Source organism: Astatotilapia calliptera, chromosome 8 (genome assembly GCF_964374335.1).
Source record: "Astatotilapia calliptera chromosome 8, fAstCal68.1, whole genome shotgun sequence".
NCBI classification, from domain to species: domain Eukaryota; kingdom Metazoa; phylum Chordata; class Actinopteri; order Cichliformes; family Cichlidae; genus Astatotilapia; species Astatotilapia calliptera.
The window spans coordinates 29079844-29104049 of NC_137429.1; the positions used below are offsets into that span (position 1 = coordinate 29079844).

Consider the following 24206-nt stretch of genomic DNA (forward strand, 5'->3'; position numbering starts at 1 on the left):
CTTTAAAACACCAGAACAGGGAGGATGGAGCAGGTTTAAGTTCATTAGATTGATCAGTTTTGCTGAACTTTGAAATATTTTGGGTGCAGTGTGTTCTTTACATACAGGTGTAACAGAATAGCTTTAGTGTTGTTGTTTATTTAAACTTGAGTATGAACTTATCAAAATGCAGCAAGATATTAAAAAACTGTTTTATTGATTAAAACACACTATATCGGATTCATATCGGTATCGGCAGATATCCAAATTTATGATGTCGGTATCGGTATCGGACATAAAAAAGTGGTATCCCTAGTATGGGATGCCCGACCCGTTGCCATGGGACATAAACTGTGCCCATAGCTAGAGCTTGGTTCACATGACCGGCAGCCGGGACGGATCTACTGTGGTGGCATGTGCCACCTTAAAATAATCTCAGCGTGTAGCTTTCTGGATTTTATACTAATACATTTGTTTCCGGTGTCACCAATTCATAGCCTTTACAGACTATACGGGAATAATGGAAAATCTCAATTTGGCGGCCTGAAGATTTGCTTTGTGCAGGTGATGCTGTAGCCCAGTCACAGTCAGATAAAAGTAGAAACCTTTGGTCAGAAGGCTGATAACTAAATATGAGGAACATTGTTGCTGTTGAAAAAGAGGTTGAAAAGCGAGACGTCTGTTTTGTTAACTGCTAGATCTGGAGACCTGAAGCTGTTTCTTGTAAATGCAAAGTGCTTTGCACTGGCGAGTAGACTTTACAGTTGCCGCTGCTAACCAACATGCTGAAATGTTAACCCCGCTAACTGCTGCTATATAAACTCGTACTCTCTTTTTTCTAAGTGGTTTTAGCTTGGAAGCTGAGTACATATTTGCATCTACATGTTTTAAAGTAGTGTTTCTGCTAACCACTGCTATTATCAATTTGTATAATGAAAGGGGTATTGTCACGGTCCTGGGTCTCCTGACCCAGCGTTTTTAGTTCTTTGTGATTTTTGTATTATTGTACTTGTGTGTGATTTATTCTATGGCTTCTAGTTTTGATCCCTTGCCCTTCATGTCTCTCTGTGCCCCCTCTGTTCTGTGTAATTGTGTGTCTTTGCATGTTTGAGTTTCTTGTTTTCTGTCACTCTGCATTGTGCATTATGTTCTCATGGTTGGTTTTTTGTTACTCTCTCTAGTCTAGTCTCTTGTGTTCCCAGCTGAGTATTTCCCTGTGTATTTTGGTTCTTAGACCTCTGCCTTATGGTTCATGTCTCTGTATTTCTTAGTTGCTGTCTCCACTGTGTCAAGTTCGCATCTCTGTGTGATACTTCCTGTTTTACTTTGATGGTCCGTGTCTCATGTGAATGCGTCCTGCTTTGCTTGTCTCGTCAGTCCTGATTTCTCCCAGCTGTGCCCTCCTTCTGTGTCTCATTCCCCTCGTTACTTCCCAGTGTATTTAAGCCCTGTGTTTCTCTGAGTCAGTGTCGTGTCGTCCCTCTTGCTGTGTGGATCTCCCTGTGTGTCTCTCTGTGAGTTTTCCAAGTTCCCAGTTTAGATTAGTTTGTATGTTTTTTCCCTGCCAGCAAATAAAGCTGAGTTTTGAGTTCACCTCCCTGAGTCTGTGAGTCCTGCACTTTGGGTCCAACTCCTGCCTGCCGCACAGCGATTCATGACAGGTATAGTGAGACTGCTGTCTTAAAGGAGCAGTATGAATAAGACCTATGGAACTGATTAAGTTAATTTCATGATTGGTAAGGAATCAGATTAATATGCATTATAAAATATTTGATTTTGATAGCTGTGCACCAAATTTAAAACAGAACTTGAATTTACAAAGGAATACAGAACCGATTTGGGGATGAAGTTTAAGCCTCATTTTGTACATGCTTTCTTCCTTAAGCAGACATGTTTATGTATAATTGTCAGCATGCATGTGAAGTAACTCTGAGCTCTGTGGCATATTCAAAGGTGTAGGGAGATGCTGGAGAAGGTTATACATGGAGCCAAGGCTCACCATCTACTTTTGTAACTTTCGCTGAGGCAACAAGAACTTAACAGACCCTAATCTTCATAAGATGGCAGCTCGCACCCTCGCCAGATTCCCCTTGCACCCTGGATACCACCCGTTTGACCCGCTGCCCTGTGGTCGACACCTCAGGTCAATCAAGTCATATCTTCTTCCCCAGACTGTATTTTATTCCACCACAGTTGGTACAATTTTTGTTGTACATGTGCTGTGACAGTAACAGGCTCTTCTATTCTATAGGCTAAAGTGACCTCAGAATATCTAATACAATTTACGGTTTTCCTTTTGTGTGTGTCTAAGTCTTTGTCAGCCTCACCTTCTCCAGGTCTGGCTCTCTTAAAGCAAGGGCAAGCTCATTATTATCCATGACTGATGCTGCAGCCACATCCAGAGGAGTGGATCCTCGCATAGATGGAGATGCTGAGAAGAGGAAAAGACATATGTAAAGTGTATGCAACTATACAAACTTTCACAATAGACAGTCATTTGCTCCAAAGCAACAAACATCCCAGAGCTAGAGAGGGTAGTCTGTCAATCCAAAAGTCAGTGGCAATCTGGGAGGTAGAGCAGGTCACCTACTAATCAGGAGCTTGGTGGTTCAACCCCCATCTGCTCTAGTCTTCATGCCAAATATCCTTGGGCAAGATACTAACCCCCAGTTGCTTTACGATGCAGCCATCAGAGCGTGAATGTTAAATGGAAAGCATAAAAAAGTGCTTGTGCAAATGGGTGAATGAGGCAAGTTGTGCTCAGAGTAGAAAAGTGCTTTATCAGAACCAGTCCATTTACCATTTACTTAATCCCCGAATGTGTGTTAGTGTGAATGCGTAAATGTGTATTCTAAAGTGCTTTGAGTGAGTAGACAAGATTTATATAAATATACACTGCAAAAACTCAAAATCTTAATATATTCTAGTCAAAATATCTCATCACACTTAAATAAGACACAATCAATTACAGAGTAACATTTCAGTGAGATAGAAGAACTTGTTTTTAGACAGTGCATGTTGGATCTGGAGAATTTTCACTTGTTCCATTGGCAGATTTTTTTTCACTTATTTCAAGCAAAAATATCTCGTATTAAGATGTCCAAGCTGTGAGCTGGTCCCACAGAAGAGGGGCCTGAAAACTGAAGGCTCTGCCTCCCATTCTACTTTTAAATACTCTAGGAACAACAAGTAAGCTTTGTTCCCATACTTGAAACAAACTGTCAAGTTTCATAGCTAATGCATTCATACCATGAATATAATAATAATAATAATAATAATAATAAACTTTATTTATAAAGCACACTTAAAAACCAAGGGTATGCCAAGGTGCTTAACAAGTAAAATAGAGTATAGGAGGAGGATAATAGAAATAGGACCAAAGCAAGTACTAAATATGCAAGCAGATAACTGTCACTAATACATAGGAAAGCAACAGGTACAGAGCAAACAAGAATTTAAATGAGCGTAAAAGTGCATGATATAAAATCATAAAAGAAATATTAACTAGAGGGAAAGGCAAGATTGAATAAGTGGGTTTTTAATCGTGATTTGAACAGTGCAATGGAATCAGATGCGCGGAGGTCGAGAGGAAGGGTATTCCACAGTACCGGGGCAGCCAGAGCAAATGCACGGTCACCCCGGGACTTCAGTCGAGATCTGGGTTGGGTCAGAAGTAGTTGAGTGGCAGATCTGAGTGTTCTAGCAGGAGTATGTGGTTTGAGAAGTTCACTAAGATAACTTGGCGCTAATTTATTAATAGTTTTGAAAGTAAGGAGTAATATTTTAAATTGAATACGGTACTTTATGGGCAGCCAATGCAGGCTAGCTAGGACAGGGGTAATATGGCAAAATTTCCTGGTACCAGTCAAAAGGCGGGCTGCTGCATTTTGGACTGTTTGCAGTTTAAGAAGAAGAGAAGAGGGAAGACCATAGTACAAGGAGTTACAATAATCCAACCTGGAGGTCACAAAAGCGTGAATAAGCTTCTCCAGGTCCTCATGCGGAATATAATGCCTAGCCTTAGAGATAAGGCGCAGTTGGTGGAAGCTAGATCTCACTACAGCAGACACTTGGTGGAGGACTGTGTTCAAGTCCTCCACCAGTATGTCAATGTTCATTTTTCACCCTGACAGAGAGCGCCAAAACGGCACCAAGTGCATGTCTCATCATTGCTCTTGGGGACTTTAACAAAGCCAATCTGAGCCATGAGCTTCCAAAATATAAGCAGTATATTAAATGCCCGACCAGAGAGGAGAGGACATTAGACCACTGTTACAGCACGATCAGCGGGGCCTATCGCGCGGTGCCCCGCGCTTCACTCGGACTTTCTGACCACGTCATGATCCACCTAATCCCCGCGTACAGACAGAGGCTGAAGCTCTCCAAACCTGTCATGAGGACTAAAAAACTGTGGAGCAACGAGGCTGTGGAGGAGCTTCGCACGTGTTTGGAGTCTACAGACTGGGACACATTGAAGGCTGCTTCTAACAGCTTGGACGAGTTTACGGACACTGTCACCTCCTATATCCACTTCTGTGAGGACAGCATTGTGCCATCACGCACCAGGGTGAGTTATAACAATGACAAACCCTGGTTCACCCCTAAACTCAAAAAGCTGTGGCTGGAAAAGAGAAAGGCGTTCAGAAGCGGAGACAGGGACTGCTACAGAGAGGCCAAGTACAGGTTCACTAAAGAAGTGGACATTGCTAAACATCAGCACTCTGAGAAGATGCAGCAGCAGATCTCAGAGAATGACTCGGCCTCTGTGTGGAAAGGTTTTAGGAATATCACCAACTACAAGCCTAAAACCCCCCACTCCACTGATGACTTGCTCTTGGCCAACACCCTTAACGACTTCTACTGCCGTTTTGACGAGCCATCAGGCAGCCTTCACACCTCCAACGGCCCCAACAATAGAGGCACTTTGGACACTCATTCCCCCACCTCTCCCCCCTCCATAGAGCCATCACCACCTTCAAACCGTTCACCTACAACACCCCCCTCCTCACCCCACACAAAAGAGGATTTCACACCACCTCCTCCCACCACAACTCTTCATATTCATGAAGCAGATGTGAGGAAGCAGTTTAAGAGTCTGAATGCTCGGAAAGCTGGGCCAGGCGGCGTGTCTCCTGCCACCCTCAGACACTGTGCAAACGAGCTGGCCCCAGTGTTTTCTGGCATCTTCAACTCCTCACTGCAGGCATGTCATGTGCCTGCCTGCTTCAAGTCCTCCACCATAATCCCTGTCCCCAAGAAACCTAGGATCACTGGACTAAATGACTACAGACCCGTGGCTCTGACATCTGTGGTCATGAAGTCATTTGAGCGCCTAGTTCTCTCCCATCTCAAGACCCTCACGGCCCCCCTCCTGGACCCCCTGCAGTTTGCATACAGAGCCAACAGGTCTGTAGATGACGCCATCAACATGGCCCTACACTTCATCCTGCAGCATCTGGACTCCCCAGGAACCTACGCCAGGATCCTGTTTGTGGACTTCAGCTCTGCCTTCAACACCATCCTTCCAGACCATCTCCGAGGCAAGCTTTCCCAGATGAATGTGCCTGATCCCATCTGCCGGTGGATCACTGACTTCCTGACGGACAGGAAGCAGCACGTGAGGCTGGGAAAGAATGTCTCGGACTCCCGGACCGTCAGCACCGGCTCCCCTCAGGGCTGTGTTCTTTCTCCTCTGCTCTTCTCCCTGTACACCAACTGCTGCACCTCCACCCACCAATCTGTCAAGCTAATCAAGTTTGCAGATGACACCACCGTTATTGGGCTCATCTCTGACGGGGACGAGTCTGCCTACAGGAGGGAGGTTGAACGTCTGGTGTCCTGGTGCAGCCACAACAACCTGGTGCTGAATGCCCAGAAGACAGTGGAGATTATTGTGGACTTCAGGAAGCACACAGCCCCACTCCCCCCCCATCATCCTGACTGACACCCCCATCACCTCTGTGGACTCATTCCGCTTCCTGGGTACCACCATCACCCAGGACCTGAAGTGGGAGCCCACCATCACCTCCGTCATTAAGAAAGCCCAGCAGAGGATGTACTTCCTGAGGCAGCTGAAGAAATTCAACCTGCCAACACGGACGATGATGCAGTTCTACACCGCAATCATCGAGTCCATCCTCACCTCCTCCATCACCGTGTGGTACGCTGGAGCCACTATCAGGGACAAACAGAGACTGCAGCGTGTTGTGCGCTCTGCTGAGAAGGTGATTGGCTGCAGACTCCCATCTTTGCAGGACCTGTACACCTCCAGGACATTGCGGCGTGCAGCTCGGATCTCAGCTGACCCTTCTCACCCTGGACACAGTCTGTTTGACCTGCTCCCCTCAGGCAGGAGGCTCCGGTCCATTCGCACCAGAACCTCTCGCCATAAGAACAGTTTCTTCCCCTCTGCTGTTGGACACATGAACAATAAACGTACGACTGTCCCCACCACTAACACATGACCCTACGCTGTGTCACTGCATCATTCCATGTTTGGCACTGATCACCACCTGCACTCATGTATATATCTTTCAACGTAGCACTCTTAATTCTTATTCTCATGTATATCTCATGCACATATCTTTCCACGTAGCACTTTTAATTCTTATCCCTACTTTTATTTTTTTCCATGTCTATTTAAGTGCTATTTATGACACTATGTTTGCACTGAAGCACCGCAGCAATTTCCTAATGTTGTAAACCTGCTCAACATTTGGCAATAAACCCCATTCTGATTCTGATTCTGATGTTTGTCTTTTTGAGCTCTATGTCTTGTGGGTAAATTGCAACGTCATTCTTCAAGCTTTTACACAACTCTGTAGCTGCTACCCGTCCTCAACTACCAACGTTAATCAACAACAAAACAATTCTGAGCTAGTTCCCTTTATTCCCTTTATTATTAATGTTGGTCACCATGCATTGGTCTTCAACATTCCTTCATCTCCTGTTCTCTTCATGATAAATATTCAACTGAAATAATGCTTGTTAGGTCATCATTACTCACCCAGGCCAACACTGCTGTTCTCCAGCAGATAACTCAGATGGTCAAACATGGCTTTCTGGTTCTGACGGCTGATTCGACAGAAGTAACATAGAAAACGACAACAGTTGGCCACCATTTTTGGAAAGGTGATTTCCTGAAAACACACGTGCATCACAGGTTGTTAGACAAAATGTCCCTTTGTGTTTATTTATCTGAAAATAATTCAGGGGAAAAACATATATTTAAAACATTTTGTGACACATAATTTATTTGAAATACGAATGCATTTCCCCATTGCTCTACCATTCTTCATCATGACTCTTCAGTATGTCAGCACTATTACTACTACATACCTTGGAGTCTCCTCCACTGAGCACATTGACCATGACCTCCATGACAGTCTCGTGCATTCCCAACGCTCTCATCAGGTTAGGATGTTGGTAAAACACTTTGTTGTTCATGATATCTCTGAGAGGAAGAAGGATGGGTGAAATTTAAACCGACAGCTCAAACTCTTTCATATATTAACTGTTTAATATTTGACCAGAGTGTTTTGTTATTACAACAGTGATATTCAGGTTTTGACATTTAAAAGAGGTTCATGGGTGCTCATTTTTATTATAAGGCTTTTGGATACAAACCAAGTAAGAACAGTTTTGGGTCAAGTGCAACCAACAATGTCTAAAATGGAAAAAGCTGCCTCAAAAACCAGACTTCATTTTAGTTTAAAATCTAATCTCAAACCTAATCTGGGTCACCAACAATGTTGATCTTAACAAACATCTGTCAAATGGAACCAGAGTGCATTTTCAAAGTTGCTAGCAATGGGAATCGCATGCTTGTGACATTAAATCCACCAACTGACTACAAGGAGATTAATAAGGGGAAAAGGGATCATTTCCTTGTATGAAGCAAACCACAATTAGCCACTAGGGAAGAGGACCCATCACCTAAAAGCAGCAATCAATAATGTGAAGGTTACCTATATGACACATGCGCACATGTATTGTGTAGCTTCAGCTAGACTATAGATGTCAACAGTTATCTGCCAGGATTAGCTGGTAAATGCTACCAAGTCCACCTTTACCTTGCCAAGCAAGCTAAAGTGGGACTTGGAAACCACATTAGAGTAACTTGAGCTATGTGAAGCAGACCAAGTCACTAGTTGCAAGCAATCTAATGCACTCCAATGCAAGACAATTTGTTGCTTTGTATTTAAGTGTATAATAAAGTGCTGAAGACGAGGCATGGAATGTGTTTGTTGAGTGGTATCAATCCTGACAGGAAGGCTGCTCTAGATCAAGATGCTGCAAATTGTCTGTGAAGAATGCAACCAAAAGAAAGACTTTTGTGCATGAATACAGGTGTTCTTTGGGCACAAAGGTTTGCAAACCATTGAAACAAAGCATATAACCCATAGGTAAAGTGAAATGTTCCTGTTTTTATTGTGCTGGACTGAGATATACAGATTATGTGTGCCTAAGCCATATCCTTACATGGACACTCTTTAAAGTTAGTCTGAGCAGTTACCCAGGAAGTAAAAGAATACTTGAAGACAAAAGTCCATCTACGACTAAGAGAAATTCTGAATTTGTTTTTATGTGCCTGTAGGGCATTCTGTAGATAGATTAAAAATCAAATATACACACATGCACAAAATTGTAATTGCTCTGTTTCTGAACTTTCATTCACATAAATATTTGTTTACATTTTTCCTCTTCTTGTTGGGAGTTAAAGCAAGTCTAAAGAAGAAAGTACTCCAAAGAAAACAAATCATTCAGACACGCAAGAGCCTGACAGATAAGCGTGCTCTCACCCCAGCCCTCTGATCATCAGTTTCTCCTCCTCTCTTCCCATGCGCACACTCAGCAGAGATCTGATCTGACCGAGAGCCGCTAACAGGTTGATGGTGTCCTCGATTGATACTGAGTTTATAGTGTAGGTTTTAGGAAGAGCCCGCACCTGCACAGACATATTCATACCTTATTAAACTGATTGACATACATTTAATATACAAGCAGAAGCACTGTTACTGTGCAAACGGAGCATGATATTTCACATCTGTACCTGAAGTAAGGAGAGATAAATGAATACACAGAAATTAACAACTTACATTGTTCTTTTCAAATAACTGTAGTGTTACTGTGAGAGTGCAATCTGATGTGGGACAGAAGGATTTTAAATGAAATTTAAATTCTAATTTAATGCTTTTAACACGGATCAATTGAAGAGAAGCTAATATAGGAGAAACACGGGCTCTCTTTCAAGTTCCAGTTCGTATTCTTGCTGCACCATTCTGGATCAGCTGAAGGCGGTTCAGGGAGTTCTTATAGAGCATCACTCTGAGACGGGATGTTTCTAATATTAGTGACACTGTGCAAATAAATGAAGAACGTCCCACATGTTTGTTTGACTTGTGGAACTTGTTGTACTAGACTTGATTATCTGGTGAATTTATGACCACATCATCTGAACAAAGCTGACAGTCGGCCTCTGGTGAACTGGTAGGCAGGTCACTTTTCAACAAATTGAAAAGTAGCACCAAGGATTGTTTGCATGTGCATTTTTTGCTTTCTTAACAATTGTTTTGTTCAATCTGATCTACTTGACAGTTGCCAGATTTATTGTTTGGGACCCCAGGAAGTGTGTCACATATGGAGCAGGCTGGATAGCCGCTCCTCATATTTTCCTAAAAGAACAACTCTCACATCAGATTGTTACAAATATAGCATGACTATATTGTATACATTTATTTGGAGATTCCAGTGGTATGGATTTTCTTTTCTATTACACACACAAACCTGTCCACCAATGCCATCATACTGGCGGTGAAGTAGGACAAACATAGCTCTGACCAGCTCTGGATCCTCTATAACTGACTCCTGAGCCCAGCGCACCATCGTATCGGAAATGAGCTGTTGTAAGGTACCTTAAGGAGAAGGACAGAGAAGGAGGAAGGGAGAGCAGGTCAGAGATTGAATGTCCTGAAGTCAAAGATCTTATTTACTTTTTTTGTCTCATAGCTACTACACTGTTAAAAAAAACATCGTGAAAAAACGGTAATATTCTGGCAGCTGGGGCGCCAAAATACTACCGTAAAATAACAGAAAATAACTTCCTCATAAAAATACGGTTATTTCCAGTAATGAAAGTAGAGTTTGTTGAGCTAATTTTACATGGGATTCTGCCTTTTCCAAGTGCTTTTAGACATCAAATTAGGAACATTTTAACGTGATCAAACAATGAAATTACCTGTAAACAAGGTCAATGAATGTGGCAATATGAATCATAATGCGTAAATGTACAGAAATATACAGTTAACAGTTGGTTTAAATAATAATGGATTGCATTCCCTGGGACAGACTGACAAGTTGTTTTCATGTGCTACGTGCAGAGGTGTTTTTTTCTGTTCTCAAACTGATCTCCCTGTTGGAGCTCAGTCTGGGGGGAGTGATTTTTGTTATCCTTATCTTTCCTCATGTGGTGCATTTTCCATTGTTATACCTCCTTCCCCATGTGATGTTTTGTGTAATGTATGTATGATCGGAGGGTAAGATGGCGCCGCCATTGCGTGCAATAGGTCGGCAGGTTTATGAAATTTCCCCCTGTGGGAGTAATAAAGGTATATCAAATCAAATCAAATCCATAGCATTACATTTGAATTCAACAGTTCGATCTTTCAAATAACGCACAGATATTTGTGAGATCATGATACATTTGTGAATGTATTTTAACATCTAAATATGCATATGTACAGACAGACACAGTTAATAATCATGAAAATGATGTTTTATTACATTACAGTGATTTAACGTTAATTTACATTTGAAATGTGAAATCAGTCTATTTACGTAACTTTAATGATGTTCTAGAAGAACAGAACAAAACTGTGAAATGCAGTAAAATACTTTTATATTAGGATGTTTTCAGTGCAGCCGCGACCTTGTGGTTGTTAGTTCACATTCATTGGCCGATGCTTAGCGTCATGTTATTATGTGTCCCAACATCCAATGGCATGTCACATTGTTTTCATGGCCACACCCTCACCCCAGTTGCAGAGGCCTATTTCTGTTCAGGAATGTTGTGAATACTTTGAGATTTATATTAATTGCAATTCCTGCCTCTACATTTATTTATTTATTTTGAATTTAACAGATCATTCTCTCACATAACAAACAAATATTTGTGAAATTATGATACATTTCTGAATGTATTTTTACAATCTGAATATGCACAAAAAAATATATTTACAAAACAAGTAAATTGTGTTTTATTATATTTACAGTGATGTTATGTTATTTTACCTTTGACATGTAAAATCACAGTCTACTTATGTAAATTTAATGATATTTTAGAAAGACTGCAACTGTAAAATGTACAGTAAGATACTTTGACATTACTATTTTTGGAACAGTGTAGGCTTGTACATTTTCCTATTCATTGAGAATTACTAGCAGCTCATTTAAGAATGGCCTTACTGGGTTTCCTGTCTTTTTTTTCCTTTGGCAGGTTGGCCATCTTCTTCTTTAGATAAGCCACTTTCTCCACCAGTGACATGAGTCGACCTCGTATGGTGAAGTCACTGTCACAGTTTATGCCTCTCTCCTCGTCCAACTCTATACCTAGCAAAATGGGCAGATCAATGCATGTATGGTATGTCTACAATTAATGAATACTGACTATACACACATTACTGTTATATTTATTAAATGATATTATGGCTATTGATCTTATTCTGGCAACTGTAGTTAATGCAGCAGTGTATTGTGAAACTGACCACAGTGCCTCATCAGATCTTCATGGAAGTCTAGCAGCTGTTCTCGGATGTATTCAGGACAGGGACACTCCTGCTTCTCATCCTTAAAGTTTAACAGCATGTTGATCTGCAGATTGGTAAGAGAACCTTTAAAGCGACCATTAGATTTTCAATATAGAAATCCAAAGTACATACACATGTTTAGTTACAAGTTACAAGATGCCGTGAAAGCTGAAAGCTTTACTGAAATCATACATGTTGTGCTTTTGGCAGGACCTTTCTGCACTTTGCACAAATGAAAGCCTGGAGACCTCAATGAGCAGAAGAAACACTGTAAAGATCAGTGGACCAAAATTCTTCCACAACGATGCAAGAGAAAATGGTCCTTTTAGGTTATTGCTGGTAAAAGTGGCTCTACAACATGTCTGTTTAGCTTCTCAGTGATCCAAGTGATGGTACTCTTAAGAGCCTTAAAAGAAGATGACTGGACTATAAAACTTTTGAAAACATTTCACCTCTCGTACAAGAGGCTTCTTCAGTTCTAAAACCAAGAGAGTCCCAGGTTTTTAAAATGGTAATATTTAAACCCAGTGGGAGAGTGGCGTGGGGCAACGCCTCCCAGTGGTTTCACTCCAACATGTGAATCATCACATGTGGAAAAAAGTTGTGGATCACTATCACCAGAGGCTTTGGCTGAAACCATTGTGAGACCTTGCCTTACCTTATCATATGACCTAATGAAGTCACTTGACACAAGATGTAAGTGGGGCCTGGGGGCCTGAGGTACCTGGGAGGGGTTGCTGGGGGATCGCTGACAGTTGGTGTCGTAAGCACAGTTGACCTAGACGTCCTCTTTTGCTCCTATAAACCATCTGTTTTCTTGGATCAAGCTGTGAATGCTGGCATGCATGAAAGATTGACCTTTATCTTTTAGGTGTAGATGTACAGCCAAGTCTTGTCCTGTTGAGGTGGCCCTTCTATGCTATGCCATGCATTTTTGGAGTGGCTGTTTGGTTTCTCCGATGTAGAGGTGTCACCTGTCCTCACTGCACAGCACAGCATACACTATGTTGCTTAGTCTGTGTTTGTTTTGTACTTGGGTCAAATCAGCTTTTGTCTGTGTGTGGCTGGGTCTGAAGTAAAGTGGGATGTCACTTTTGGAGAAAATTCTCCTGTTTCTCTTACAAACCTGCTAAATAAGGGGTGCAAAGTTCTTCTGTTTGTCTTTCTTGTCCTCTCTCGCTGGTGTCTGATCTTCTTTTTCTGTGCATCTTTGCTGACTTTATGAACGCCCAATTATGATAACCACATGTTTTAAGAGCTTCCTTTACATGTGTGTGTTCCTTCTTTTTTCCTTCAGGCTTAGAGGGAACATGTTCTGCCCGGTGGTGTAGGGTCCTGATTACTCCAGGTTTGTGTTCCAGAGGGTGATGGGAGTCAAAGAGGAGGTACTGGTCCGTGTGTGTGGGCTTCCGGTAAACTTCAATGTTGAGGTTTCCATTCTCCTTAATGTGCACGGCGCAGTCCAGGAAAGGCAAACAGTCGTCCTTTGTGTCTTCCCTGGTGAAATTTATGTTTTTAATCACTGAGTTGATGTGAGCAATGAAGGATTCTACTTTTTGGATTTTGATTTTGAACCAGGTGTCGTCAACATATCTGTACCAATAGCTAATACTATCCCTTTAAAAGAGCCAAGAGTATACTTCAGACCCGGCCACACACTCAGACAACAACTGGTTCATCCCAAAGACAAAACTCCTAAACACAAACTTAACAACGTAGTGCATGCTGTGCAGTGTAGCGAGGAACGCCCAGACCTCTACATTCGAGAGACCAAGCAACCACGTGGCACAACAAGACTTGGCTGTTCATCTGCATCTAAAGGTCAAAGGCCACTCTTTCGAGGATGCCAATGTTCACATGCTGGACAGAGAAGACAGATGGTTTTAAAGAGGACTGAAAGAAGCATCTATGTCCACTGTGAACGGCCATCTTTGAACAGAGACGGGGCTTATGACACCAGCTGTCAGTGTTGAGATCCCTTCCCAGATGCCTTAACGCCCACTCACTGCCTTCTGACCTCAGTATATCACATGATAGGGTGGGGCCAGGTTTCACTATGGGTTCACCCTCAACCTTGGCTGATTAGCTGACAGTTTGCAAAAACTGTGTTTCTATACAAAGCCAAATTAAAATAAAATGTGTATGTAAGTCGCATTATTTACTGCTCTTCACTGAGCAAGAGTCCTCTGCTCGGCAACCATTTGAATTACAGAAAATGGTTACAGTTATATTTATGCTTTATGTTGTTCTGTGGTGTTCCCACCTGTTCCTGTGGGGGAGATCTGAACTCTTTGGTCTTCTTGGCAGTAAGGGCTGCAGACATGTTGAGTGCCAGCATCACCTCATTGTAACGAAATCGTTGGTTTTCTTGGAGACAAGCCACAAAGTCATCAGAGAAGGCCACCACTGCCTCAATACGATGGCGCACCTGGCAGTCACACAGGTACTGCAGCACATGACACATCTACACACACACACACACACACACACAAACAAAATGACATGGTTTAAAGAAGAAATTTTAAAAAATGCACATAGTGGCCATTAGGAAATCTCTTTCTAAAGCGATTTCGATATTAGGGGAAAGTTCTCATTCTGTGAAAAATGCCAAATCATACTGTTCCCTATCTATCATTGTAGGATTTCAACCCTCAACCTAAGTCAAGACCATGCATGACCCTACAAAACTGACAGATGACGTCGATGCAGAAATCCTGCACAAATGAATTGGTGTCATTACATCATTAAAAAGCTTGTTTAAAGCCCGATACAAAGAATGTCTCGTTTCTGTTTTTTATGGTAAGTATGATAGGAATTTTACCAGAAATTTCACCAGAAATTCTTGGTGTAGCTGCCTCTGTAGGAACAAGAACATTCAGAATTTGCCATAAGATCTGGGTCTTACTGCATGATTCTGGTTCTGGATTCAGCTTTTTCTTTGATTGGGAACTTTCTGTGGAGTTCGTTCATTCTACCATCTGCTTCTAAAGATAACTGGCAATCTAAATTAGGCTGTCAATATGAGAGTAAATAGCTTTCTGTCTCTTTATGTCAGCCTTGTGATGAAGTGGTGAACTTTTTAAGAAGTACTCCATGTCTCATCCCACGAGAACTAGAGTGTAGCCCAAAGTAGCTAAGATAACTCATGGATAAGTGCTCTTGCAGCATAACTAAGTGGTGGTTTAGCGTTAACCGGTCCACCCCTAACTATAAGCTTTACCAAAAGGGAAAGTTTTAAGCCTAATTTTAAAAATATAGAGAGTGTCTCTCTATCTATATAAATCCAAACAGGGAACCGGAAGAGGGACCAAATAGCTGAAGCCTCTTCCTTCCATTCAGATTTTAAATACGCTAGAAACCCCAAGTAAGCCTGCAGTCTGACAGAGACGTGATCTGTTAAGAAAATACAGATCACTTGTTAAGATTGGTCCCACATTCACGTGTGTCTTCAAGACACGATCTGCACTCACAGATCACGACAACAGTGCAGTGGTTTGAATACCTGCAGCATGCTCTAATCGCTGTAATAAAATGTTATGATCAGTAGCACTGAATGCTATTGGACAAGCACAGAGATGAGTCCACTGTCAGAGGCCACAAGAAGATCATTAGTAACCTTCACTAAAGCTGTTTCTGTGCTGTGATGAGCTCTGAAACCTGACTGAAACTCTTCAAATAAACCTCTGCAGATGATCTGTTAGCTGTTTTACAACTACTCTTTCAAGGAGTTTTGAGATAACAGATGGTTTGGAGGAAGTAATTACTTAAGTCAGAAAGATCAATCTGTAAATATTAATGGCACTGAAAGTAGCTGTACATAATGGTCCATTTGAGATGCTTATTTTTTCTCTAATGGTTCAAATTTCATTTGTGAAGAAGTTCATCACGTCATTACTAGTCAACATTAAAGGCCCAACAGAGCTGTGACTTTTTGTCAGCCTGGCTAAAGTGCTGAATACAAACCTAGGGTTGTTCTTATGTTCTTCAATCAGTGATGAATAATAAGATATTCCAGCTTTATGGAGGGATTGAATATGAAGGAGCAAACAATTTCTCCAGGCTAAATGATGATCTTCTCAATTACTGAGACACCATTTCCTCTCTAGCTTACGTGTCATCTGCTTTAAGGTGCATATTTGTGAGCTACACCAGGGCATGAAGTACTTCTGATTTAAGGTTTTCTCTTTCAGAGGAGCAACAGTATCCAGTTGTATTAAGTGAAGATGTAAAAATATTAACAAGATAATCGACCTCTGTGGGAGTAGCATTCAGGTTGCTGCTCTGGACACAGAAGAAGGTAACAGTGGAGTAAATCAATCTGTTGATCAATTATTAAATCATTTACTAACAGGGACTTGGAAAAGACGACCGTATTATTTAAAAATTCTATGTGAAAGGGCCTTTATGGTATGTGATGTATTAAGTTATTATAATTTCTCCGGTACTTCGATGATGCATAACGTTGGGTTACTTAACGTAATCCCTGGTTCTTTGATAACAGAGTGAGGTGTTTCACTATGGGAATCGCCTCGGCGTGACCAACTACGGAAGCTCCAATGACACCACATCTGTCTATGACAGACCTGTCGAGCCGTGCTCAGGGCTCCGCCCCCTCGTACTAACACGGCCGACCAGCTCCTCCTAACTCATTCCAAGCAGATTTCTTTCCGTGCCTAAGCAAGGAGGGAAGTGTTGGTGAAACACCTCACTCTGTTATCAAAGAACCAGGGATTACGTTAAGTAACCCAACGTTCTTTTTCTAACTTCGCTCGGTGTTTCACTATGGGAGATATGGCCCACTCCCGGATTGCGCCAGCTCCCGAAGCTACTCTCCAGTGCTACTCCAGGATCTCAGGTCGAACCTGAGGCACCAGAATCCAGCACCGTCTGAGCCAGGAATGACTGTGCAACATCCAGCCGATAAAACCGGACAAACGTGTGCGGCGTAGCCCAGCTTGCTGCCGCACAAATATCCTGGACTGATACACCTCTGAACAACGCCCAGGATGTGGCCACACCCCTAGTGGAGTGTGCTCGGAGTCCCGGGGGGGCCTGCAAGCCCTTACAGCTATAAGCCAGAGCTAAGGCCTCTACAATCTAATGAGCTAGTCTCTGGCGTGATACGGGCCTGCCCTTGTGAGGGGAGGCCCAGGAAACAAACAGCTGATCCGACTTCCTGAATCCAGCTGTTCTGTCAACATAAGTCCCCAAGGCCCGGACAGGGCACAAAGTGTTCAGCCTCTGCTCCCTCTCGGAAGAGAATGGAGGGGGGTGAAAAGCTAGGAGCTCTACTGTAGGGCACCTGTATGATGTTTCCAACACTTTAGGGACAAAGGCTGGGTTAGGCCTCAGGAGTGCTTTAGTGAGTCCCGGGGCCAACTGTAGACAAGAGGGGTGAATAGACAGAGCCTGTAATTCACTAACTCGCTTGGCTGTGGTTAGAGCCAACAGCAGAGTGGTTTTAAGAGAGAGAAACTTCAACCCCACTGCCCCAATAGGCTCAAAGGGGTGGTGGGAGAGGGCGTCTAAAACGACTGACAGATCCTATAAAGGGACCAGTGGTCTAGAAACTGGGAGCGTTCGACGCACCCCTCTCATGAAGCGACATACAAGGGGGTGCTGCCCGGCAGGTTTATCACCAAACCCCACGTGGCAGGCTGAAATAGCTGCTAAATAGACCTTTATAATGGAAAAGGCTTTCCTTTTGTCCAGCAAGTCTTGAAGAAAACACAACAGCGCCACCACTGAACACTGAAAAGGGATAATCTGCTTTTCATGGCACCACTCTTCAAAAACACGCCATTTACTGCTGTAAATGGAACGGGTGGAGGAGGCTCTGGCATTCTGAATGGTTTCAATAACCTTCGGAGGCATGCCTGCTGCCTTCAAATTCCACCTTTCACGGGCCAGGCCCAGAGAGCAACCTGGTCTGGATGGGGATGGTATATCTCCCCCCGCGCCTGAGACAGAAGGTCCCTGCGGATGGGGAGTGCCCATGGCTCGTCCACCAGAAGCTGGATGATTTCTGCTATCCAGTGTTTGGATGGCCACCGTGGAGCTATTAAAATCAGAGACAGCCCCTGATCCCTCACTCTGATCAGTGTTGGGGAGATCAGGCTGAGGGGAGGGAAAGCATACAGCAGAGTTTTTGGCCAAGGATGGGCCAGCGCATCCACGCCCAGTGGCGCGTGTGCGTCTGACAGGGAGAAAAACAGGGGGCACTGTGTGTTTTCTCGCGAGGCGAAGAGATCTACGGCAGCCCGGCCGTATCTCTGCCAAATCTGCTCCACCACCTGTGGGTGAAGCCTCCATTCTCCGAACAGTGGATTTCCTCTGGACAGGAGGTCCGCCCCCCTGTTCAGAATTCCTGGCACGTGAGTTGCCCGAAGGGAGAGGAGCCGAGTGCTGCTCCACATAATTATTTCCCTGGCTAACCTGTTTAGCTGCCGGGAACGGGTGCCGCCCTGGCGGTTGATATAAGCAACTACAGTGGAGTTGTCTGTTTTCACTAAAACATGTTGACCCCGGAGATACGGCAGAAAATGCCGTAAGGCTAGGAGCACCGCGCGGAGCTCCAGCACATTTATGTGATTCAGAGTGAGTCTCTGTGACCAAACGCCATTCACTGCTCTGCCCATCATAGTTGCACCCCAACCTGACAGGGATGCATCTGTGGTCAGCGTCACCCTGGATGATACTGCCCCGAGCGGTACCCCCGCCGCGAGAGCTGTCGGGCTCCTCCAGGGCCGGAGAGCCGCGATACACGGCTGCGTTATTTTTACACCACGACTGAGATGTCGGCGAGGGCACAGCTGCAGAGAAGCGACCCACCGCTGAAAATCTCTCATCATAAGCAGCCCCAAGTGCACCACCGATATCACCGAGGCCATGAGGCCGAGGAGGCGGAGACAGAGTCGGAACCGCACGACTTTCCCCAGCTGAAAACGGGAAAGACAGTGAGTGAAGGATGCGATCCTCCGCTCTGAAAGTGCGATACGATAAGAGATGGAGTCTATTCTGAGTCCCAGATACTCTGTAGACTGTGCGGGTTCCAAGTGGCTCTTTTCCAGGTTGATAGTGAACCCAAGCTCCGTGAGGTGATTCACCACCACCTCGGAGTCTTTGATCGCCTGCTCTCGCGATCGTGAGCATATTAGATAATCGTCTATGTAAGAAAATATTCTGATGCCGCTGTTCCTTAACGGAGACAGCGCTGCCTCCACACATTTGCTGAACACCCTCGGAGCTAAGGATAGCCCGAATGGGATAGTTTGAAACTCGTACGCTACGCTCTGATAAGCGAACCTGAGATATTTCCTGTGTGGAGGATAAATGACGATGTGAAAATATGCGTCTGATAGGTCGATTGTAACAAACCAACCGCCTGTGTGAATTGAGCGACAAAGCGTCTTGTGTGTGAGCATTCTGAACGTGTACTTTCTCAAATGCTTGTTTAACACACGCAGATCCAGAATAGGACGGAGCGACGTTCCGTCCTTTTTCGGGATGAGGAAATAGCGGGAGTAAAAGCCCTGCTGAGCTTCTTCGCTCGGAACCGCTCCGATCGCCTGTTTGTGTAACAGGGAGGATATTTCCTCCTCCAGCACATTCGCTGAATCGCGACTGGCCACAGAAGCTAACACTCCGCCGAATCTCGGTGGTTTTGCCGCAAACTGTAGTCTGTAACCATGGGAAATGGTTGACAAGACCCAGGGATGAACTGCGCATGCGCGCCACCGCTCCAGCCGCGCTGCGAGCGGGCCTCTGAAGAAGCGGTAGCGTGACGTCACCCCTGTCTCCCGGAAGGAGTTGGGGCTCTCCCCCTCGGGAAGAGCGTGAGCTCCCCCCGCTGGGAACAAAGAAAAATTGCAGTGATTTTCTTTTGTTTTTATTTTGAAACTGGGGGGACATGCCCTTGGCAAACTGCCTGGCTGCAGAAATGCACGTTTTATTTCTTTTGTTACCCCCAAACCACAGTGAAGTGTCTGATGACTCTGGGCAGTGCTTGGTGACACAGACAGAGTGCTTAGAAGTGTTTGGTGACACTGCGCCATTTGTCCACAAGTCTGTCCTCCCTGAACTGGAGGAGGAGACTGAGAGAGTGCTCCTGGTGAACTGGAAACTTCCGGAGACCCTGAACCTTGGAGTGATTTGGTTACCCCTTCTAACACCTTCCTTCTCTTTGGGGGATAAGAGAGGGGTGACACAGAATGCTGCAGGTGTGCTAGGCTGACCGCTTCTTTTTCCCCTCTCCGGGGTGTGACGGCTTGTTCTTTGCAGCAACTGCTGCAAAGGAATGCTTGCCCCAAGGTCTTCGGTTCTCTACCTTGGCCTGGTGGGCACCCTGCTGGCCTCCTGCTCCTCTCTGCATTCTGACCCCACTCTGTCTCCCTCTCACAGCTGCTGCTGTTGCTGCAAAGCCAGCTCTTGGCACCTGCTGGGGCTGAGAGTTAGGTTTTCTGGGTAAGCAGAGATTGAATGCTTCACCCTCCTGCTTTCTGCGGGTGCTTGTTTCTCTCATTCTCTCCAGGGCTGGGCCAAAGAGACCCTTGGTGGGGTCATAGGCTGCATCCATGACCTCAGCCTTCTGAGCATCACCCAGGCCTGACAGGTTTAGCCACAAGGCTCTCTCACCCGAGACTGCAAGGCCCATAACGCGACCACACCCTTGGACTGCTCCCCTGGAGGAGCGAAGAATGAGATCATTAACCACGCAGATTTCATCCCAGAGGGCTGGGTTCGGGGAACCCGAGTCAAGCTGACGGCCCATGTCTTCCAGAATTTCTGCCTGATATGCTGATAGCAGTGTGACTGCATTAAGCGAGCATACTGACTGTGCAGCATATTTGTACGTCCTTTGATAAATAGATGCCGTGAGGCGATCTATCTTGTTGGGCAAAGAAATGCTAGAAGAAGCTGAGACTGCCCTGCGGTTAGGGTGAAGGTGATACGCCACTGAAGGCTCCACTGCTGGGGGTTCAGTCAGCCCCAGTTCACCCATCCCCTGGATCTCAAGCTTAGAGCAGCCCTTGGTCGGAAGCTTGCTTTTAAAAGGGCTTGACCAATAGCGACTCATTTCTTTCATGCAGGCTGGGACTGCTGGCAGAAGCTGCTTTGATGGCGGCAAGGCTGGTGGGAGCCTCTTGCCGTCATACAGGTCGCGTTCTGCCCCTTCGGCTTCCTGGGCGGCTGGCCATGGGATGCCTAGCTTGGCAGCAGCCCGTTTGCAGACCTCGTACAAATTGCTGTCCACCAGGGGTGCAACTTCAGCCCCACTCGGTGGCCTGGACTGCTGGGGAGGAAAGGTAGAGTCATCCTCCTGTTCCTCATCCATGTCCTCCAGGTCGAGGAGGTCGGAGTCGGCATCGCCCTCCGCGTCCTCGCCACCCGGCTCGCCCACGTTTTGATCGAGGAGGTCCTCGAACGATGGGGGCATGAGCGGGGACTCTTCTTCCATCATGTCCGCCCAGCTTGTGGAGGCTCGCGGATGACGGATATCGCTCGTAGCAGTAGCAGCCGACAGGCAGGGGTCCTGACTGTTCGTTACTGCTACTCTCAGCCTCCTTTCCAGGACTTTCTCTGGCATCAAAGCACAGTGTGGGCATCCCTGAGGGTCCGCCAGTGAAGCCTGAGCATGCTTGGCACCCATACAGACGATGCACATTGGATGAGGGTCCCTGCCCGAGATGGTGGCACCGCATGATGCGGGGCACGGGCGGGATGCAGCCTCTTTAGCCTTCGGCTCCGACCTTTTGGTGGGAGTAGGAGCCGTAGACATGGTAAGCGGAAAGGGGTGAGACTAGGCTACACCAGGCTCGTCTCGACACGTTAGCCCGTAAGTAGCTAGGACTAGCAGCGGGTGTTAAATCCGATCTAGTCGCGGCGGGAGTCAGCTCGTCGTGACACGTTAGCTGCACTCCGCTAGCCAATATTGTTAGCAACTTAATGCTAACCGAACCCTAGGTCGACCAACAAGCTAATGCTAGTGAGACGCAAATATTGTTCGTGGCCTGCTAACAAGTTAATGCTAGCCGGACACTGAACGAACAGCTCGCCGTAACGCGTTAGCCCGAGTCACACAACGTCGGCTACCTCGCTAACTAAAACCAGGAACCACTGGGACAGCTCGCCTGACGCGGTTGCTGTTCCACAGTGCAACTCTAAGTACACTTCTTTCGAAGGACTTACTCAGCACGATCCAAACTGGAACCGGAAAAACTGCGTTCGGCGACGTACTCCTACACGGGACGCCTGAGAACTGTTAACACTAGGAAGGCCCAGAGCCCAGCCATTTGGCTTTTCTACCTTTAAAACCCGGAGAGCAGCCAAATGGCTGGTAGGCTTTTAGCTAAGCTTTAGCTTCAGGCAAGTGGAAGCTAAATTGGCTAGTCATTCATATGTAAATTGGGTTGTTACCTGGGAATTCTGGAGGGAGGGGAGTGGGGGTGTGTGGATGAGGGGGTGGGGGAGCTGCTAAAAGCGGTGAGCTTCCTTTTGTTTCATCTTGATGCATTCTCAATCATCCAGGGAAACAAATCTCCAAAAGTCACCAACTTGGAGTGTTTCAGTTTGCCATCTTAGGGAGAAATCAACACACATGGGTGTATGTCCTTTGTTGCTGAGATTTATTGATAAAAACAGTACAAAAAATCAACCATTTGTACACATTTTTACAAATAATTATAAAAAGTGAGTGAGTACATTTCAACATTTTCAGCAATCACTCACAATCCTGGCACTGCCATGGTATCTGTAGTCTGCATTTACCACATGTGTATCTGTTGCAGTGAACACATCGCACAGTGGCATGATTGTTCTTGCAATTGTGTTTGACCTGACACATGGCTCTTTTTCCAGGGCTCGGTGTGGAGGGTTGTGTCAAAGGCAACTGTTCTTTTCTTGCCTTCTTCGCAGCTACATGAGAGTGAGCTAACTCCCTTGCAAGCTCCACCAGGAAGTCCACCCGTCTTTCCTTCGTCCCGGAGCATGCTTGATACAGCACATGTGCATTCAGTGCTGCCATGTCAATCATGTTATAAAACACGGCAACTGGCCAGCGCCGTGTTCCTCTGCGGACAGTGTACTCCCGAACCATCTGGTCCATCACATCCACGCCACACTTTGTTTTGTTGTAAAGGGTGACAGTGTTTGGCTTCCTTTTGGTAGTGTTATCAGTCTGAACCACGCCGTGCATGCTGCTAAGAATATAGACTGTCTTCTTCCGTTTGGCCGCATACGCCGTCAGCGTGGCAGCAGAGGTTGAAGGAATGGAGAGTTTAAATGTTAGTTGTAAACAGCTATATCATATAATAACTGCAGCTGTAGCTGTGATCAGACATCCCCCTGCAGGCCCTGAAGCTGAGCTCTGAGGTCCTCACAAACCTGCTGGAGCCAGCTTCCATCCTGGGGAGCACGTTTTTGTGTTTCAGCGCGGGGCGAGGCACAAAACCCAGATGGTCCAGATGGACCAGATGGTTCGGGAGTACACTGTCCGCAGAGGAACACGGCGCTGGCCAGTTGCCGTGTTTTATAACATGATTGACATGGCAGCACTGAATGCACATGTGCTGTATCAAGCATGCTCCGGGACGAAGGAAAGACGGGTGGACTTCCTGGTGGAGCTTGCAAGGGAGTTAGCTCACTCTCATGTAGCTGCGAAGAAGGCAAGAAAAGAACAGTTGCCTTTGACACAACCCTCCACACCGAGCCCTGGAAAAAGAGCCATGTGTCAGGTCAAACACAATTGCAAGAACAATCATGCCACTGTGCGATGTGTTCACTGCAACAGATACACATGTGGTAAATGCAGACTACAGATACCATGGCAGTGCCAGGATTGTGAGTGATTGCTGAAAATGTTGAAATGTACTCACTCACTTTTTATAATTATTTGTAAAAATGTGTACAAATGGTTGATTTTTTGTACTGTTTTTATCAATAAATCTCAGCAACAAAGGACCTACACCCATGTGTGTTGATTTCTCCCTAAGATGGCAAACTGAAACACTCCAAGTTGGTGACTTTTGGAGATTTGTTTCCCTGGATGATTGAGAATGCATCAAGATGAAACAAAAGGAAGCTCACCGCTTTTAGCAGCTCCCCCACCCCCTCATCCACACACCCCCACTCCCCTCCCTCCAGAATTCCCAGGTAACAACCCAATTTACATATGAATGACTAGCCAATTTAGCTTCCACTTGCCTGAAGCTAAAGCTTAGCTAAAAGCCTACCAGCCATTTGGCTGGTGGCGGGTTTTAAAGGTAGAAAGGTAGAAGCCTGGGACTGCCAGTGTTAAGCAGCTAATCAAGTTAGCCTGGATGCGCTGAGGGAGCTCAAAGTAGTTTCTCACGGGAAGAAAGCGAGAATGAGTTAGGAGGAGTTGGTCGGCCGTGTTAGTACGAGGGGGCGGAGCCCTGAGCACGG

At 45.2% G+C, this 24206-nt stretch overlaps 1 protein-coding gene across 1 annotated transcript in view; it reads right to left on the bottom strand.

Moving 5' to 3' along the window:
- ryr2a (ryanodine receptor 2a (cardiac)) overlaps positions 1–24206 on the bottom strand; it is a 311203-nt gene that overhangs the window by 139526 nt on the left and 147471 nt on the right. Inside the window, exons 40-47 of the mRNA XM_026177557.2 lie at positions 14047–14247; positions 11742–11847; positions 11443–11586; positions 9766–9893; positions 8781–8926; positions 7318–7432; positions 6986–7118; positions 2307–2410 (exon numbers count right to left, since the gene is read on the bottom strand). Of these exons, the coding sequence (XP_026033342.2) occupies positions 2307–2410; positions 6986–7118; positions 7318–7432; positions 8781–8926; positions 9766–9893; positions 11443–11586; positions 11742–11847; positions 14047–14247 (1077 nt within the window). The remainder of the gene's footprint in view (positions 1–2306; positions 2411–6985; positions 7119–7317; positions 7433–8780; positions 8927–9765; positions 9894–11442; positions 11587–11741; positions 11848–14046; positions 14248–24206) is intronic.